Raw genomic sequence first — 20255 nt, 5'->3', positions numbered from 1 at the left:
AATAGAACATTCATCATTAAGATTCTTTAAACAAGGACCAACTGGACCCTTTGAACTTCAACTTTGAACTCAAACCATACTGCAGCATATATGTTGCACCCTTTATAAGAAAGCTATTCATCACTGCTAGCTCACATTGCTTATTCAGTAAGGTACAGTCAATATTATTGCCAAATTCGATCTCAGAAAGTTAAATTTACAAAAAAAAAATTGTGCCCCCAGACTTCCCTAGATAAAGCATGCTTCTCATGCTGAGTGTGCTTCTCACACTACACTATACTAGTTGTATCAACCAGTTTCCACATTGTTTAATCCCACTATAGATGCCCCCCCATTGGGAAATCCTAGATCTGCCCTTGTACATACTATTTATTATAATAATATTATGTTGCTGCTGCTGCAATACTTTAAATTTGTAACAATGCTCTGCACTTGTTTTTATGCATATAGCTATAGGCCTACAGCCAGTGTTATTCACATATAGTAACTGCCTTACTGATGAAAGGTCAAATGTTTATTGCTATATAGCTATAGAGCTTAGCAGGCATGAACTACAATTTATGGGTTATGCAAAATCGCATATTTTGATAATTTTGTGTTACGCCTGTTATTCTGCTAGATTTGGCAATATTGGGTATCAAAACATTATCATTTTGGAAAATCATATCTATATCCCCATAATCCATTAGCTTTTTAAAAAAAGGGTGTCACATTTGGTAGAATCTTTTTAAGTTAACTTTTAGTAGCCAAAAGTTTTCATTTGGCGATTTTGAGTATCTATCCCAATTAATGAAGTATTAAATTGCTTAAAAAGTGACAATTTAAAAGTGACAACATTTTGTTACCAGTTTTTTGGTAATTTGTGAGCAGCAATAAATTGCCAACTTTGGCAATTTGGCGAACTAGATCCCTCAGTTCATTGTTCTTTATAAAGGAAGTAGTACACCCATTGCCAGAATTGGTAGCTTTTGAGCACCATCTTGTGGTTGTTCAAGCTGCCAAATTTGGAACTATGACCAGTTTCCAGTTTTGAAAACTTTTGGCCTGCTTGGAAACTATTGGATTGCTTAAAATTTTCCAAAAGTAACAGCTTGAAAGTTGTCAAAAGTAGGAAATTTTGAAATTGCCAAAGATTGACAATTTCTAAGCAGTCCAATAGTTTCCAAGACATGAACAATAAAGGTAAGGCACAAAAAGATTAAATGAACAATAAAGTTGTAAAGTTAAAAGATTTTGCTAAACTACACTTTCCACGGCTGATAATTGCTAGCTCATGCTTGAAAGCCACTCAGCACTGCTTGGCAAAGCTTAGCACATTTTAATCACAGCATTCAGTATTGTGTAATAGCTAAATACTTTGCCTTAACTGAACTGGTATATCATCACATAAAATGGAGATTGTGTGGTTTGTCATTTATAGCCTCTAGTTTTGTGACTGTAGCTAGGTAGGAAGGCAAGCAGACTAAAAATCGGGTAAGTAGAATTCTTGGGAAATAGAACAAAAAGTGGGAACAACCAGCAGAAATATCTGGTATAGGTCATCATTTAATATACAGGTTGGATTTTACACCTAAATGATCACCTGATCTTGAGTGATCTGATGATCATAATGATCTTAAGTGATCTGATAAATGATCACCTGATCTTGAATCACCTGATCTTAATCACTCAAGATCAGTTGCCCTAGATAAGCGGAGTTGATCAAGGACAAATTTTCGACTGAAATTAGTCAAAGAAGACCATGAAATAAGTAGAGAAACTATAATATCTGTGAGTATATAGCACTTTTATTGCTATTGCAATTGTTACTTAAACACCATGCATTTTCCATACACTGCTCCCATTTCCCATCGCCACGCTACTATAGTGGCTTATGCACTTTTAAGGGTTAAGTTTCCATGTAGGATTTCTCAACATGCTGGCAACATTAGTTGTGTGTGTTAGATGATTTATGTACATGTGTTTCTCTAATAGTTCCAAGAATGATAAAAAAGAAAAGTGTTTCTAGTGGATTACACAGTGCCAGTGTGAATGGTTAGTTGGTGAAATGTTATATTTATGTGCATAGCTGTTATGAGTTGGACTAGTAATCAATTAATCAACTTTTGGAAATAGCATATATAACTTGTTGTTTTGTGTATCTGCATCAAAATATACTAGCAACGCATGTTATTTAAATTTATAAATTTTAAAAGGAAGTAGGGATTGGTATAATATTCACGCTACAAAAGTAAGGAAACAAGCTCAAAAATGTTATAGCTGAAATGAGAAATGATCCAGCAATAAAAAGTAAGAAAACAAGATTAGACGACTACTTGCTAAAATGAGACACACTTTAATTTAATCCATACTTTTGGCTAGTATCTTGAAATGAGACTATCAAATTAGCCAAAAGTAGGGATTAAAGTGTGTCTCATTTTAGCAAGTAGTCGTCTAATCTTGTTTCCTTACTTTTTACTGCTGGATCATTTCTCATTTCAGCTGTATTGTTTTTGAGCTTGTTTCCTTACTTTTGGAGCATGTATATTATACCAATCTCTACTTCCTTTTAACCCTTAAACCCGCAGAGAACTTTTCGGAAATGCGTGTTTACACAATATGGGCACGCATGACAACACTAGGTGGGGTAACTTAATTCTTACAGCCTACAAATACACATAGTGTGTTTACTGGGCTACTTAGAGAAGGTTAAATGAACACTGTAACTACTTGTTATGAAGCGGTGAACAGCGACAAGTCACGTCTCCATGTTTCTAAATTCTTGCCATGTGTTTAATTTCGATTATGGGTTTACTCACATGAGCCATATATGGCCTGATGCAAAATTTCACGAAGAATTGAATGGAAGTTGTTGCAAAGCGATAGGATCAACTACCATCGAGTTATCGACCATTTTATAAAGGTATGTAAAGAGTTTACGTGTTTCCTTACCTAAAAGTTATTTTCATGGCTAGTTTTGGCCTTACCATTTAGTGTTAGGGTAAAACCCTAGGTATCATTTTAATCCTTGCTACATCACAAGTAGAATGACATAAATTGCATAGCCATAGGATGGGCACTTCGAAAGTTACAGCGCTTTGTGCAAAGCATGCGTATTTATTAAGTTTAAATCCAGTTTTCTGGATTATGCAGGTTTAAGGGTTAAAATTTATAATTTTTTGAATAGCTAGTTTGTTTCCTTTTTTGTCTAGCTAGCTAGCTATATTATACTCTTTTTGTTTTCCACATAGTATAAATATCACTTGAAGCAGCTCTCTTTCACCTTCGTACACAATAAGCGCCTCTAAAAATAATCATTGTTTTGTCTTTTTAAGCTATTACAGTCGCTGTTAAAGGCTTCAGCTGCATTTCTAATGGCCTAAAATGTTGATGATTATACAGTAAAACATCGCTGGAGAGCCCACCATTAAGAGTGAAACCCTCACTTTTAGAAGTCTGGATCCCGAGGTGGATCTGCCCCTCAAAGACATCATTAGCTAGCTACCTCGCAAAAAAACTGGTAATTAAGACTATATAAAACGACTACCCAGCGTTAATAAATGCTAGAGAAAACTCCTTGGGCACTGCACCCATTCACCCTCGTCTTGCGCACACATACTCACACTTCATTAAAATCACATGTTTGGGTTGTGGCACACACCGCAACTACATGTATTAAGCGCTGCAACCATTAATTACCCTTCAAGAAGAACAAAGAAGCGAATGAATGATGAAAACAAACAGCATGGTGCAGGTAATTGGAACAACAGATTCGTGAATCTGCCGTCATTACCTTAGCTGTCTGAAATTTCTGGAGCCGTATACCTAGCTCAACCGGGTTTTACAGCAGGCAGGCAGGCAGGCAGGCAGGCAGGCAGGCAGGCAGGCAGGCAGGCAGGCAGGCAGGCAGGCAGGCAGGCAGGCAGGCAGGCAGGCAGGCAGGCAGGCAGGCAGGCAGGCAGGCAGGCAGGCAGGCAGGCAGGCAGGCAGGCAGGCAGACGAAATCCAGGTAAATTTTTAAAACTCACTGTTAAAGCATAGCCGCGAGTGCTATATGAAAAATAAAGTACGAGGAGTGCAGCTGAGTACTTTATTTTTCATATAGCACGAGCAAGGCTATGCTTTAAATGATTTATGGAACTTTCTAGTCGTGTAGCTTCATCATACACTAGGATTCGTAATTAACACGCGTTGCATGAACTATTAGCAGCCTAAATGCACGCAGACTGGTTTAACAAAGTAACTCACACGTAGTTCACCATAGTTTGGCATGGTAGACGTTCATTGCATCTTTTGGCAGGTTTTGCTCGCAACCCACAATCGATTCTATTGTGAGTCACATGGTGAAGTATTTCCATGATATCTCCAGGACTTGTCCGTTTACATTAACAAACGTAACAGCAACGTTACCTTCTCCTACCCATCATCGAAGCATTTAGGTATGTCTATAAAAGCAATCCAGTGGTAGAACTCGTATTGGCTGGGGTGACTGATCACTCAGCACGGTGAGGCTATCAGCCTTCACCGGCTTGGGTGATTAGTCGTACTGGCGTGAGCCCCGTAGACTATTAGCCTACACTAAGGCACGTGGGCAACTGTGCTTTATTGCCCACAAAGAGTGCTTTATTGCACCGCAAAGAGTGCTTTATCCGTTCAATAAAGCACTCTTTGCGGTGCAATAAAGCACTCTTTGTGGTCGATGAAGCAGTTGGCCAGCTGAGAGTGTACTTTATGAATTTAAAGTACACTTTTTCCTTTGATCTCGCCCACGCAAAGTTCTATATGTTATAGTTAAAGCACTGCCGCACGTGTGTATGGAAAATACAGCACGAGGGGACATGTCGAGAGGCTAATACAGCACAAGGCGAAGCCGAGAGCTGTATTTGCCTCGAGACACCCCCCGATTGCCATATTTTTCATACACACAAGCATAGGCGGTGCTTTAAGTGTTATATTGTACTTCCTGGTCTCGTCTGGCCCAGAGCAATTTTCTCTAGTACTCAAACTGCTGTGATTTTCGGTGATCAGGATATCAGTAAGTGTTTAACTAATCTATTTCTAGTCGTAGAACGAACTAATAGGATTAGTTTGGCTAGTTTTAACGATTTACAATGTCACGCATGTGATCAATCATGATGTCTTAGTGGAGTCGTGTTAAAAAGCTTTGTGATCAGATGATCATTAAGTGTTTATACAATCTATTCCTAACCGTAGAACGAACTCGTAGGATTAGTTTGGCTGGTTTTAGCGATTTACAGTACAGTGTTGTTTACGTAACATTCCTTAAATAAATTCTCCGCATAACTGTACTGTATTTGCCCAATTAGCTGCATAACTGTACTGTATTTGCCCAATCAGCTGCATAACTGTTCTGGATGACTCATACAGTACAGTCATGCAGCTGATTAGTACTATATGAACAATACAATACTTGGCATCGCTTTGATCCTCCCACACAAAGTACAATATATCGAAATATTCGACTTTTCGCTTCGTTTAACCGAGGTACAGCATCATTACAGCAATTTCAGGTGGTATTTTTGGGTAAAACTTATTGCAAGTCCGTTTTTTAAGGTGCAAAAATCCACAAAACCATATGATTTCTTACCAACCCCTACTATACAGTACTATCGTACTGTATGATATATATCATGATGAAGCCACCTTACTTCAAAGGCAAATTTCAGAGCACATAATCATGTAATAGTTATACTATAAACATATGCACCAGCCTTATATGGAGTGTCAGTAAATCATGCCAGTTATTGTTTAAGCATTTGCCATGTTTTTAACCCAGGTGCGTGTGCCCACAGCCTGCTGAAGGCCAGCTATGAGTGTACGTCTGGTTTACTGAAGCGTAAAAGTGTGTCTGTCTGTGTGTCTGTGTCTGTGTCTATCTATCTAATCTATCTATCTATCTAATCTATTTATCTATATCTATCTAATCTATCTATCTACCTATCTATGTTTGTCCATACGCACCCATGTGAGCAAATCCTTTTAGTGATAAATGCAGTCAGCGTATGAAAATTAAACACTAAATGAAGCCCGTATTAAACTTGAGCATATAGGCAAGGTTTCGCTCTGAGGCGGTTTCTTTATGCCAGTTTGAAATACAGGTGTAGTGTCTCTCTATAGAATTTGTAACCTACCTTCCCATCAGACTCTTCATGTAGTTAAAATACCAAAAAACACCTCTTAGGCTACTAGAAAATACATATCTCTTCGACTCGAAAAGGGGTGTGTCCCTACGTAAGTGAACAAAAATGAAGGGTAGCCTTGAAGTTTTGTAGAGAGAATTTGCACTATAGATAAACTATAATAAATTGTGGAAAGTGGTTTGTTTGAAATGCGCTTCCTTAGCAATGCATAGCAACATAATTAGAGAATTATGAAATAATTCACCAATTTCGATTATAGTATATTTCCAGCTGTATAACTAGTGCTGTGTGTTTAGAAGTAGCACAACATCAGCTTAATTGTAATTGTCTGTGAATGAGACATACGTACCATCAACTCACTAGTGTGGGGCTTGCTCAGGCTCTCCCGGAGATGAGAGGTGAAGCAGAAGGCAGACATTCGTTAGAACCCCAAAAGGTACATGTCACAGGTGAGTTTGTTATTACAACATAAAATGTGTCATTTACCCTCTACTGTGGTCAGGCAGGTAGGTTGACCAAAAAATTTGGTTTATACTTTTTTCAACTTTGATATTGGCGATTCTGTTGGGGTTTTCTTTTAACACTAGATTTGATTAGGTACACCAAGTAGACTTTTCTGTAAATGTGTGTATGTTTCATCCAGTAAAGTGATGTTATTTTTGAGTGGCAGTGTTTTGGCAAGTGCACTTTATTTAAGGTGATTCCCTACTGAAGTGCTACAATACTATATGATGTAAAGTTCACATCATAGTATGGTTCTTGATGCAGTTGCTCTTATTTTATAGTAGTTGATAGGCTGGCTGATGATCTGCGTGCTGACTACAAAGAAGCCAGACAGAAACCTCAGGAAGAAGAATGGCCACCAGATCAGCCTACGTCAATTGTTAGTGTTGCACTAATACATTATAATAATAGACGAACACAACAAGAGTTGATTGAAACATCTAAGCGATTCAAAGAAGGTGCTCCTGCTGTAGACAAATTAGCATCATCACATTCCAGGGTCACTAAAGATATTAGCAAAATATTCACAGCAGATCCTACTGACAGCTCCAATAGGTTATCCAATTGTATTCTAATAGAAGGTGCACCAGGAATAGGGAAGACTATACTGGCTAAAGAAATTGTATTTCGTTGGTCGAATGGTGAATTATTAAAACAATGTAAGCTAGTTTTTTTGTTATATCTTAGAGATCCAAGAGTACATGTAGTAAAGTCAATTGATGATCTATTGAAGCTGTTTACTGTCACAGCAGCACTACAAGTGTTGTCGAAATATATGACTGAATACAGAGGGAAAAATGTAGCATTCGTGTTTGATGGCTTTGATGAATATCCTGTTGCCCTGCAGGGTAACTCACTAATCACAGATATTATCAAACGTAAAGTATTGCAGCAATCCATAGTAGTAGTCACCTCAAGACCAACAGCTACATTGTCTCTACATCGTGTAGTTGACAGGAGAATTGAAATTCTTGGGTTTGCTAAAGAGGAACGTGACAAGTATATTTCACTATCACTAAAAGATTCAATTGAGAAACAACGACTAGAGAAGTATCTGAAGCAACATCCTATTATAGATGGTCTTTGTTTTATTCCACTTCATTTAGCTATTCTGCTATTCCTCTTCGAGATGGATACCTTACCAGAAACATTAACTGAAATGAATGAGTTTTTTATTATTCACACAATATATCGCTACTTGCAAAAAACAGTCCCGTCTGATGAACGTGCAGTTAACAAACTGACAGACTTACCTAAAGATATATATAAAATTGTTGAGAAACTGGCAAAACTAGCCTTTGATGGATTATGCTACAATCAATTAGTGTTTTCATATGGTGAAATCAGTGAAGTGTGTCGAGAGATTGATGACACCCCTGGAGCTATCAATGGGTTTGGTTTATTACAAGCTGTACAACATTATGTTCAGAAAGGAGCTGGAAGGACCACCTCTTTTAACTTCCTTCACTTCACAATGCAAGAATACCTTGCTGCCCTCCATGTGTCTAAACTTCCTAATAAGAAGCAGTTATTACTGATGAAGGAGACTTTTTGGGATGGCCAGTTTAATTTCATGTGGATGATGTTTGCTGGTATTGTCAGAATACAGTCAAATGTTTTAGTTTATTTTTTGTCAAACTTTGATAACTCTATGTCGCCTGTATCTAATGACTTAGATATCAAGCATAAAAGGAACACTGACCTTAAATCGTCAGCTCCTACTCACATGCCTATTGTGTCTGCTGGTCGTTATTCACTAAGACTCCCTTGTGGTACACATACTGATCATATCCCAACTGATGATGTCATGCCAAATCTCAGTTATCATCGTCATACAGATAAACTAGTACTCTCGAAAGATATCCGAAATGATAAGAGAAAGTGTTTACACTTGTTTCAGTGTTACATGGAGGCAAAAAGAAAAGAAATACCTGAAGTAATTCTTTCAATATTTAGTGGTGGCATTATTAGTCTCACTGGTGTAACATTACTTCCACATCATATTTCATCACTGATATATTTTATGTCTGCTTCTACTGTGCAACACTGGAGAACTCTGGAATTAAGAAACAGTAACCTTAGAAGTGTTGGAATGAACAGTTTGTTGGAACATTTTATTAAAAATGAAGACAACATGGCAACACTGAAATATGTTGACCTCAGTGGAAACCACTCATCCCCATGGGGCGTGTACTGTGTTATCATTAGACATTGTTGTGTTAATAGTTTAACACTTTGTGGAGATGATGGAATGGAAGAATATGTTCAGGAGATAACAGCTAGTCTAGAAACAAACAGAGAACTTGAATCACTAACGCTGCGCAGCATTGGCAAAACTGGAGTAGAGTCAATGAAAAAGGTTTTAGTTGATAACAAAATATTTAATCAAGTTGACGTGTCATGGAATAGAATAAGGGGTGAAAGAACCAATATGATGCTTCACTTTAAAAAACCACATTTACATGCATTAAATGATCAAATGGTGGATATCAACATATTGTATGATAATCATTGTAACTGCTTACATAATGAAATTAGATTTTCTAATGAAGATGTTAATGATGATGTGGTAGCAATAATTGTATTTGGTTTATCTAGTAGAATAAGAGTTTATAAATGTCCCCATACATGATCATCGCAGAAGAGAGAATATCCTTGATGGAAGTAACACACTTAGAGAACTTGACTTGTCACATAATAAGATAACTAGTATTGGAATGAAGTACTTACTAGAATCTGTTACGAGTGCATCAATACTGGAATATGTTGACCTCAGTGGAAATGACTCATCCCCATGGGGTGTGTATTGTGTTATCATTAGACATTGTTGTGTTAATAGTTTAACACTTTGTGGAGATGATGGAATGGAAAGACATCTTGAGGAGATAACAGATAGTCTAGAGGCAAATAGAAAACTTGAGTCACTAACATTGTGTAGTACTGGAAGAACTGGAGAAGTTTTAATTAAAGAAATTATAGTGAGCAACACAACTTTGAGTGAAGTGAATTTATCATGGGAAAAACTTAGCAATGAAGTAATAAAACACAACAAGGACAACGTTTCTGTCTATAGTAAAATTCTACCAACTATGTTAAACAGTGCATCAACAGTAAGTAGCGGTAGTAAAGTGGTAAATGTTAACATATTTTGGGATATGCAGTGCTACAAAAAATTTGATCCATCCACTAGTTATAATGCTTTAGCATTAATAAGATTTGGTTTATATTATTATTTCACCAAGATGAAATGTGACATTTCTCATTATGGAATATCTGATGAAGATGTTGAAGATATGTGTGATAATCTCAGGAGTGGGACTAAATGCTTATACCTTGTGTTAACGCAGAACATTTTAAATTTCATTGCTAAACTGTCCAGAGAAGATGTGATATGTGATTTATCTGGTGAAATGATTGGTGATGCTGGAACTTTAGTTTTTTCAACAATGTTATACAACAATACTAATGTAATAAAGCTTGATGTTTCATGCAATAAACTAACTGATGTAGGAGCTTTGGCTATTAGTTACAGTCTGAAGAATAATATCACATTGCAGGAATTGAACTTAAATAATAATAATATTGGTGATATTGGTGCTGTAGCAATTGCAATAGCTATGCAAGTAAACTGTGCACTGAAGAAATTAAATGTTTCATCAAATCAAATAACTGCTAATGGAGCAGCAGCTATTATCAATAATACCAATAGCTCTTTGTGTGAACTAATATTTTCACATAACAAAGTTACTGATACAGGTATACTACACATTGCAAAGAGCACAGAAGTTTGCACAACACTACAATTGTTAGATATTTCACAAAATGATATTTCTGAATTTGGAATTACGTCACTTTGCAGTTCCCTTAAAAGTAATACATCATTACTGACACTCATAATATCACTGCCAAAGACTAAAGGTGTCATTTATGTAAATGGAGAAGGCTCAGTATGCAACATGGCTAATAAACAGTTGGGAGATACTGGAGCACAGATTGTATCAGCATTGTTATATAGTAATACTAATGTTATAAAACTTGATGTGTCAGGGAACCAAATAAGGGATGATGGGACAATTGCCATCAGTGACTGTTTGAAGAATAACTCAATGTTACAAGAAATTATCCTGTCGTGTAATAATATTAGCGTTGTGGGAGCTACTAAGATTGCTGAAATTATTCAAGTTAACACAACACTACAAAAACTTGATATTTCCTGTTGTGGCATTCCTGATGATGGAGCAGTGGTCATTAGTGAGTCTTATAAAAGCAACAAAACATTACAAGAACTCATAACATCTTGGAACAATGATCAAGTTATTGTCAACACAGTTGATACATTTTGGAACTTATCCAATAAGAATATTGGCAATACTGGAGCACTAATAGTATCAAATCTCCTACACGACAACACGATGGTGAAACAACTTAACATTTCCTACAATAACATTAGTGAAGATGGTGCAGTAGCTATCAGCTGTTGTCTCACTAACAACAGCACACTGGAGGAGCTTGACATGTCGGGTAATGATATCAACCAAGAGGCAGTAGAGGCAGTTTTTAATGCTATTAAATTAAGCTCATCACTAAAGAGACTTCATGTTGTATAATAACTATTTTGAATAATGTAGCTAATACACATAATAGTGATTACCAATATTATGTTTTTGCCAAATCCTAATAGAACATGCCCCCACCCCTTAGAGAACAAAAGAAGTCTTAGAAGTTAATTTGAAAGAAGTATATATATGAATTATGAGGTCAAAATCAACCCATGAAAGTACTTTATAAAGAACTGAAATTCTGTTGGGTTGTGTGGCCTATTTCTATAAAAGTTGGTTTAGCTTACTTATATAGTTGTACACAGTCATGTGTCCAGTAGCCACTGATGTAACAGTGCCACATGCTATATATAATGTGTTTTTTCCAAAGGGTTTATGATCTTCAATTTCCATGTATAAACTTAATTATTAGTTTCTCGTTCCCCAATGTAGATTATTTTTTTATAAACTGGACAGCTCCTAAAATTGCATTTTTTCTTAAGAATGCTCCAGGTAGTTACAAGGTGCTGGATGGCTGCACTCAGGCCACCAGTGATACAAAAATTTATAGTTCAGAAAAATGGCTATGTGGACAGGCCTGGGATGAGAAAAATAAATAATTAAGTTTATGTGGCCTTCATTGTTTTCTTTGTTTTGCTAACCTAGCTACAAGGTAATCTGCACTTTTGGAAGATAAAAACTGTCTAGCTTTCTTACTATGCCTCTCCATGTCCATGACCCATACCGCAGTACATACAATGCAGTTTCGTAGCTTCCTATACATTTTAAATCTCACTGAAGACACTTTTGGGCTTGTCTCATATATATATATACCTCACCAATACTGCCAAGTTCCATGAAGGTATTGTGAGGCTGATGTCTAGCCAATATGAAAGTGCAAACCTCCATGATCACTAATACATTCAGGTTAGCTACTGCATGCTTCATGCACTTAATATATGTACATCATAGACTTGCAATGGAATGCATGTGGTGACTATTAGAGTATTTGACTGATCTACATATTAAAACAGATCATCTTGGTCTTGTATAATATTGTGGTTGCATTTCTTTGATATGTAGATAGAGAAATGGGGCAAGGGAGTACTGATGCATCCCTGTACCCCCTTTGTAGATACACTGAACTTTTGTAGTGTTAGGAGTGGTATATGTTTTTATGACATAAACAAGTTGCTAGGCATGCATGTACAGTGAAATCTCTATTTAACGGACACTTTGGGACCAACTGATTTTGATGCAATTTTACTGTTATAAGGAAGTTGCCCTTTTTCAGAGGTAAAAAAATGTATTGGTAAAAGGTCTATAGGGACCTCAGAAATTGTCCAATATAAGGAGGTTAAATGTACTGCATGTGTCCTTTACAGGGAGGGTCAGTCCTTCAAAAGAGGCTCCACTGCAACATACAGGGACGTAGTTAATGGAAATGACTCTTACATATACATTAACATTCCCAATTGCAATTGTTCCAATTGTACATGTATGGATTGTCACACATAAGATATATGGTACAATCTGCCCTAGTTTAGAGCTAAAACTTAAACTCCCCAAAATCCTTCTGAACCCAATCAACTTAATACATTCAATGAATAAAAACATAATTTATTAAAAATATAACCAAGCATAAATAATCTCTAATTCTCATTTAAATATGATTATTTGAATTCGTCAATTGAATGCAAGATTGCATGTATATTGTTTTGGCAGAACACATCATAAAATTAGACATGATAACCAGAATACATGCAAAAGGACCAGGCATAGCCATAAGCGATTCTTGGGGGGGGGGGAGGGTACTGAAAATTAAGTTTTGAACAATATTGGGGAAAAGTTGCGGTATAATTATAATATACTTGACATGTTTTTATTTTATTGAAATCCTGCAGCTTCTGTAGGTTGCACCCCCAGACCCCTGAAACTCTACTTTATATTATAGCCATGCAACAATAGTAGTTATGCTGTATCCTACTTCCCCCCTCCCCCCTAAAGGTCAGGTCTACAATTGCCACTGCATAAGCATTAGCTAGGTCATCATTACAACCAATTAAAAGACTAATCTGAATATAGCTGTAGCCAAAAGAGCTATAGTTGCTGAACTCACTACAAAGGAATTTTACCCTTGCATGTTTAAGAAATATGGTTTGAAATGAGAAATTTTGTATATAGAAAATATGAATATTTCTTGCACTTTGTTGTAAGTATGTAGAAATATTTCCTACATTTTGCTCAAAATTTGGATTCCTTGGTTAGTTTGGGAAGTGTTAATACTATACAAGAAGGGTGACCTATGCACAAAGTACAATATAAGTGGATAGAAAATTCTGAACAGTTTCTTTTTAAAAAGGTATTACAATTGCTATAATTATAGGGTTATTTTTCTATAGCCTAAAGATGTTCTACACTATGTCAGGAATCTTTCTGGTAAATTTCAAATTGCTTCCTTGTTACAAATCTATGCATATATAGACTGGCTGAAGAAAAGGCTTTTTGGCTTGCCATGGCCTGGTATACATGGGCAGATCTAGGAGACACACTGTAATGCACTACTAATGTAAGCTGTGTCTATAGTACTAGACCTTTACAATTAAAACCACATCTCAACAATACATAGCTGAAACCCATAAATATATTTCTGACCAAGACTATACACAGTTAATAGTAGAGCAGCATAGTGCAAAGAAATGGGAATTTTGCGCACTTTGTGATACAAAATTTTCCACACAAATAATTTACTTTTTGATGTATAGTGCCACTGGCACTACAGATTTGACCTTTCATGACCTTTACAGCCATTTTTACATAGAAAATTTACCATTTCTGTATTATTTCCCTGAGGCATTATTTTACGCTTTTAAAATGTGGTTTCAAATTGAAGGTGTTGACCTAAGAAACAACTTGACTTTTGTTTGAAATGAATAGCTAGTTTCATTCCACTCCAAAGTTATGACCATTTTTATTAGCAACAAAATTCTTGGAATTTATTCACCCTTAGGGTGTACCTTATAGAGGGAAACACTTTGATGAATTTGGCGATTCATCTAAGTGTTTCCCTCTATAAGCGATTTGCTATGAATTCGCCAAAGTTTAGTCTGCCAAATGCAATTTAGCTTGCTATTCACCAAAGTTTCCCTCTATACGGTAAATTACTAATGAGCGGTATAACCTTCATATAATTTCATGGCTAATAATAAAAGGGTCAAAACTTTAAAATGAAATCACCTATTAACTTCAAATAAAAAACAAATTGTTACTTTGAGACCATTAATTTTTAAGCTTGTTTTAACCATGTGTGCCTCAGGGAGAAAAAGGCAAAAGGATGAATTTTCAAATGCAAAAATGGCTGTAATGGTCACCAAAGGTCAAATCTGTGATGGCACTATATCAAAAAATGAATGTCATAAGGAGTGAAATTTGTGTGGAAAGTTCAGAATTGTATTAAAAATTACATTTTTTTTGCATAATGCTGCTCTACTAGCTATTATGAAGATCATGTGCTCAGAAAACATAATGTTCCCTTATGCAATGGTGCCAACAGTCTAGTATAACACTACACAATACTGTACACCAAATATTTGAGTATTTTTCATATCTAGCTACAGCAACTGGGAAGCCCTATGTGCCTACATGGCTATATGGATAGGGACTTAGGGTTGAAATTTCTTTGCTGTAGTCAGATCATCTCAATTAAGGTTGCCCATTGACTAACAAAGCTCCTGATTGTCTATTATTTCATTTAAAAAAATATAGACCATCTTGTGCTGCTTATACTTTTCTTTCTTGTATTCAACTTCTCCACCACTGCCATGTATGCAATATGCATGCATGCAAGAATCCTGAAGCAGAGGCATCACTATATAATATTATATAGCAGTTTCAGATCTCAGTAGGGATGAACTGATTTTGCCAGCAAGTTAAGGAAGAATAAACTAGTAAAAACAAAGATCAAAAGCAAATGCTGTATTTGTGACATCATATAGAAAAGGTGGACCTTCTGGGATTCATGTTGGCTGGATTCCCCACATTACTCATTGAACTAAAAACCGTACTACTATAAACTAAGTGTTGTCAGTCATACACTTCCACTCAGACGAACAGTTTATTGCTGAATGTGAAATCTTTTCTTTCACACACAATAACAACCGTAACACATTTATTAATTTTGAATTTGAATATAATAATATTTATTTAATGCACAAAGAACTCAATTATGAGTGTGTGAAAATTAATGTGCATGTGTGTAATTTAGTCTGAAAGTCATTAACATTTTCAACAGCAACAACTTTGATAGGGAGGGAGTTCCAGATTCTGATGGTTGATGGCAGAAATGAGTGGTGGTAGCAGTTGACCCTGGTAGAAATAGGGATGAATCTTTGATTGTGACCATGTGTAATTGTGGAGGATACGTGTCCCAACTAAGTAATGTCTGACTCTGAAATAGATACGGAGGAGCAGATGGAATGACACTTTTAAAGGGCATACAAGTCTCATTGTTTCCTCCATAGGTGTTGATGTATCACAGTAAAAATCAGTGGCTAGGAGTATTTTTTTTAAAATTACTTCTAGATATAGTATAATAATCTCTAATAGTGCATACACTGTATAAATGTAGGCACACTTTTAAAGGGTATACAATACAAGTCTGATTCTTTCCTCCATAAGTTTGCTCTATACGTTGATGCAAAAATAAGACTTGTTCAGTGTCTAGAAGTATTTTAAAAAATTATCTCTATTTGCTAATAGTACATGCAGTGCATGAAGGTAGGTAACAACATAACCTGTTCCTAGCACATGTGTGACCCTCAACACATTTGGAAGAGGTCTCAACTTGGGATTGCTACAGTGGCAGAGGTCATCAGTCCTTCTAATAATGACAACTGTGTAGGGATGCCAGCAAGTTTATGAAGATGTGAATTGTGCAAAATTTGTGTCCCTCAGTGTGCACTTCATAAAAACTGCACCTATTATGTGAGCACCAGTTTATTTTTCTTTAACTTGCTGGCATCCCTACACTGACATGTACAATTGTCACTATTAGAAGAACCAGCAGCCTCTGCTGTTGTTCCTACACCTTGTGTGACTGTTTTATTACTAGCAGTCACACAAGGTGTAGGAACAGCATGTGGAGAATAAGATACTCTAATAGTGCAGTCAATACTTCTTTTGAGCTTGAGGTTGATTCTGACCAGCTAGAATAGATAAATTGTTGAGCATATCAAGTGAAATAGCTGCAATTAAAACAGTTAAGAGAAAAATAATCTCATCTCTATTACTGTGATCTCATTATGCCATAAGGCTCAACTGTAGTACATCATGCAGAGTAGCACACACAATTCTGATAGAAGAGCAGCTTTGAAGCCCCTCAACTCATTTTGTTGTTGAGAAGATGGGAATCCATGATTGACCTTAGCTTTTCCTCCAAATTAACTTTGCAGCTGAGATGTATGATACAGGTACTACATTTATATTGATTGATTGATGATTGATTTGATCATTATTAGATACCGGGCTATAGAATGCAGAATGGGAATTCACAAGTTTGTTTTCATCTTGTACCCCATGCACCACTTCAAATATCACAATAGCCTAGTGAAACATTCAAATATTCCAATACTGATTCAGCAAATCCTAAGATATAGCCTACACAGGTGTTGCTTATTATTATATTTTATTAATATATTCATTTATAGCATACAAAACTTAGAATTGAGTATATAAACATTTAAACTAAACTTTAAAAGTGTTCAAAATGACGATATGTTCAGGGAGAGTGTTCCATAGTCCGATGGAAGAGGGAAAGAAGGAGTATAAATTATGTGTTTGAACCGGCCTGCTGCCACATGTTGTGACCCCAGGTGGATGCAGAAGACTGGGTATAAGATGGCGGTCATATGATATTGAAATTAGATTATTAAGTTTGTAAAACATGATGTAGTTTGGCTGGATTCCTTCTAAGTTCTAATGTTAGTCAGTTCAAATAGTTATGATTTCAGCTATAGCTACATATAGCTTGTATGACTGATCCTTAACATGATGAGACCACTCATATTTGGGTGACTATTTTGCCATCATTCATGTCTTTCCAGCATTCTGGCAGTAGCAAGTCAAATCTTATGACAGCATGTAACTTGCATAGGCTATGAATGGTCTCTCAGACTCCATGCATACTATATTGATACACATAAAGGTACAATGGTAACCCTTAAAAAGGTTGCCATGCAGGACAACTGTTCATGGTTTGTATATATATTTAGACTTCAATCCTCTTAATCCAAACACCTTATTCAGTAATGTATAAAGTCAGCTATAGAACTGTTTGAATTTGTCAAAGTTGTAAATTCATTGAAGTTGGAAGAGTATCAGAGGAGGCCCTCAGTGGAATGAATGTGATGGCCAGGATGAAATCCAAGTAACAGTCTGTTCCACAAGTGAGTTCAGTGATATTTCAAGGGAAGGAGCATCTTTAAATTTACATTAGTTATTAGTACACATAGCTTTCTCCTTAGCAGTAGCAACTTTCTGTACAGTTTTTTAGCAGAAGGCGGAATATGGTGTCTAACTGTTTCCTCGTCTGGGTAAGGATTCCACGTTACATGTTTCTGACTCCCTGTATTGGCACAGGCTTTACACCTTCTCACGTGCAGGTCCCTATAGTGCATTCACAGAATAAAGAATGATGTCACACTGAAGCAGCCCAAAACCGGCCAAGGTCTGGTTGTAAAGCTGATTCCTGAAGCATTGTATCAGACAATGTTGCTTAGCTTGCAATGCTTAACAGTTTAGGAAATACTAGGAGAGCACACTCCAGGATTTCTCTGGAGCACTTAAGCCACTGTTTAAGGTATTTGGTTGCCAAATTCTCCATCTTAGTGTGACTGCCGACACAGTCTATTGTAAGATGAATATGAATAATAGTAATTCTGATAAATCAACACTTTTTATAAGCACATTTCAAACACATTTTGATCTATTCTGAAGCAGAAATCAATATTATGGCATCATCCATATAGCCCTTTACTGAATGTTCTTTAACATGAAAAGGTCCTTTCATACACATCTGAGAGGCAAACAACTTCTGCTGGTTACCATGGAGTCAGAGAATCACTGTAAAGAACTGTGAGAAGCCATCGCCAAAATATTCTATCACCTTACCACCCAGGCTGTTCATTGTTTGGCTCCAGCTACTTAATATAAATGTTTTAACAGGAGGATAATCATGAGAATTAGGGAGGGAATAGGGACCATCAATTTGAAGCGAAAATCATAATTTATCCATTGTTTTGCTTGCTAAGCAAAACAGTGAGTAAATTATAGGTGACATGGTATCACCTTGAAAGATATCACGGCATATAACTTTACATTTGACCACAGCATACAACTGTGAATACTTTGTATATTTATTTATTGAGGCTTTACAGCACAACTGTAGGACACCTGGTCCTACAGCCTGTCACATAAAGTGCCATGATTGGACCTGGGTAGCCTTGAACCTGCAACCATCCGATTAACGCTCGAATGCTTACAGGAGTCTGCCAGGCGGTCAGGATGTTTCTCCTTGTCAATTTCATGTGTAAACTACAACAGAGACTGGAATCTGTACAGCTCTTAGCATGTCAAAGATATAATTGTGTGGCACTGATCCAAAATTAATCGTTGAGATCAATGAATGTCATCATCAGTGGAGGTTTGGAGGAAAGCACTATAGCCATATACCTCCTAAACTGACGTGTTGACAAATGAGTTGGTAGTAAATAATGTTCCAGGTGAACAGCCAAAATCTTGCAAAGCAGTTTACCAACTGCTGAAGTCAAACAAAATGTCCCCAGGTTATTGCAATAGAATCCCTCTTATGTACCAGGGGAGTGCATGACCATCTACATAGATGGAGATATATGCTAGCCTGTAATAGTTTATTAAACATGCAGTGTAGCCAGAAAATGATGAGATGATGGCTGGTGTCATAAATGAACATAAGTCACTAAAGCCAGGATAAAACAAAAAAAAAATGTTAGAGATTGAAGTTTTATCAAAGGGATTGTTAAATGCTGATGAAGTAGGTAAATTTCAGTCAGGAAGAGCATGATATTCTAACTGGCATTACCATTAGTCCAGTGCATAAGTCACAAAATCGTTCACTTTTTGATAAAAGCACCAAATTTCTTATGGGGAGGCATGTAAAGAGTCTTTTGGAACCCAGCCGTGTCAATAAGTTATTTGTTTACATTGAAAACTATCAATGTCCTATTAGCTATTTTAATCTACTACTAGACCTACAGGAACATTCAGCTGCAACATCAGTGATGGTCCATTAACAAGCAAATTGTTTTCTCAACAAAATGGCTGAAAATGTTATTTTCGAGGTTTTTTTTATTAATCTGTTCTGTAGTATTATGTACAAGGGGGATGGTGTAGCTATCGCTTCTTTACCAAAGATGTATAACAAAAGGTTATTGAATGATGAAGCCGGTTTTAAGTGGACATAAAATTATTGAAATCCCTTCAGTGAATACACTAATCAAGCAATTATCCTTCAGGCCTTGCAATGCTGATCAAATCTAATTACTATTGCAGAGATACCTTGTTGTTCGGTATATACACCAATGTTCCAATGATTTTATGGCTACCTGTAACCATGCAATTAAAAAGTTCATCCAATAACACACCTTCAATAAATAAATGATACACGTCCTTGTACATGATTCTACAGAACTGCGTGTATTAGAAATGCGACTGAAACTTTAATGAACACCCTTGAAAATAGCATTTTCAGTCATTTTGTTTACTGCCTGCAGGCTGAGAAAACAATATGTTTCATATGGCATTTTAATGGGCCATCATGTTGCAGCTGCAGACTTTACTGGTCTAATACTAGATCCAGCCTTTAAACTAATAGGATATTGATTGTTTTCATTGACAAGCTAAAAAAAATAGGGTTCCAGCTGAAAACAGAAAGTGGAATGGAAACGGAAATGGTCAAAAATTTATCCTATAGAGAAAACCCTTGTTTAGTGGGCATCTTTAAAGACCACCTTCTTTCAAAGACCGTGCACCTCCATAC

General features: G+C 36.4%; 1 protein-coding gene across 1 annotated transcript; it reads left to right on the top strand.

The window, feature by feature from the left end:
- The first annotated feature begins 1169 nt into the window (after window positions 1–1169).
- LOC136251636 (NACHT, LRR and PYD domains-containing protein 3-like) lies at window positions 1170–9276 on the top strand. Its single transcript, XM_066044091.1, has 3 exons — window positions 1170–1182; window positions 1975–2034; window positions 6926–9276. The coding sequence occupies exons 1-3, from the start codon at window positions 1170–1172 to the stop codon at window positions 9274–9276; spliced, it is 2424 nt and encodes an 807-aa protein (XP_065900163.1).
- Window positions 9277–20255: the final 10979 nt, after the last annotated feature.

The sequence above is a fragment of the Dysidea avara genome, chromosome 3, assembly GCF_963678975.1.
Source record: "Dysidea avara chromosome 3, odDysAvar1.4, whole genome shotgun sequence".
Lineage (NCBI taxonomy): Eukaryota > Metazoa > Porifera > Demospongiae > Dictyoceratida > Dysideidae > Dysidea > Dysidea avara.
The sequence above is the reverse complement of the archived record's forward strand: the minus strand, read 5'-3'. Positions and strand labels throughout refer to the sequence as shown.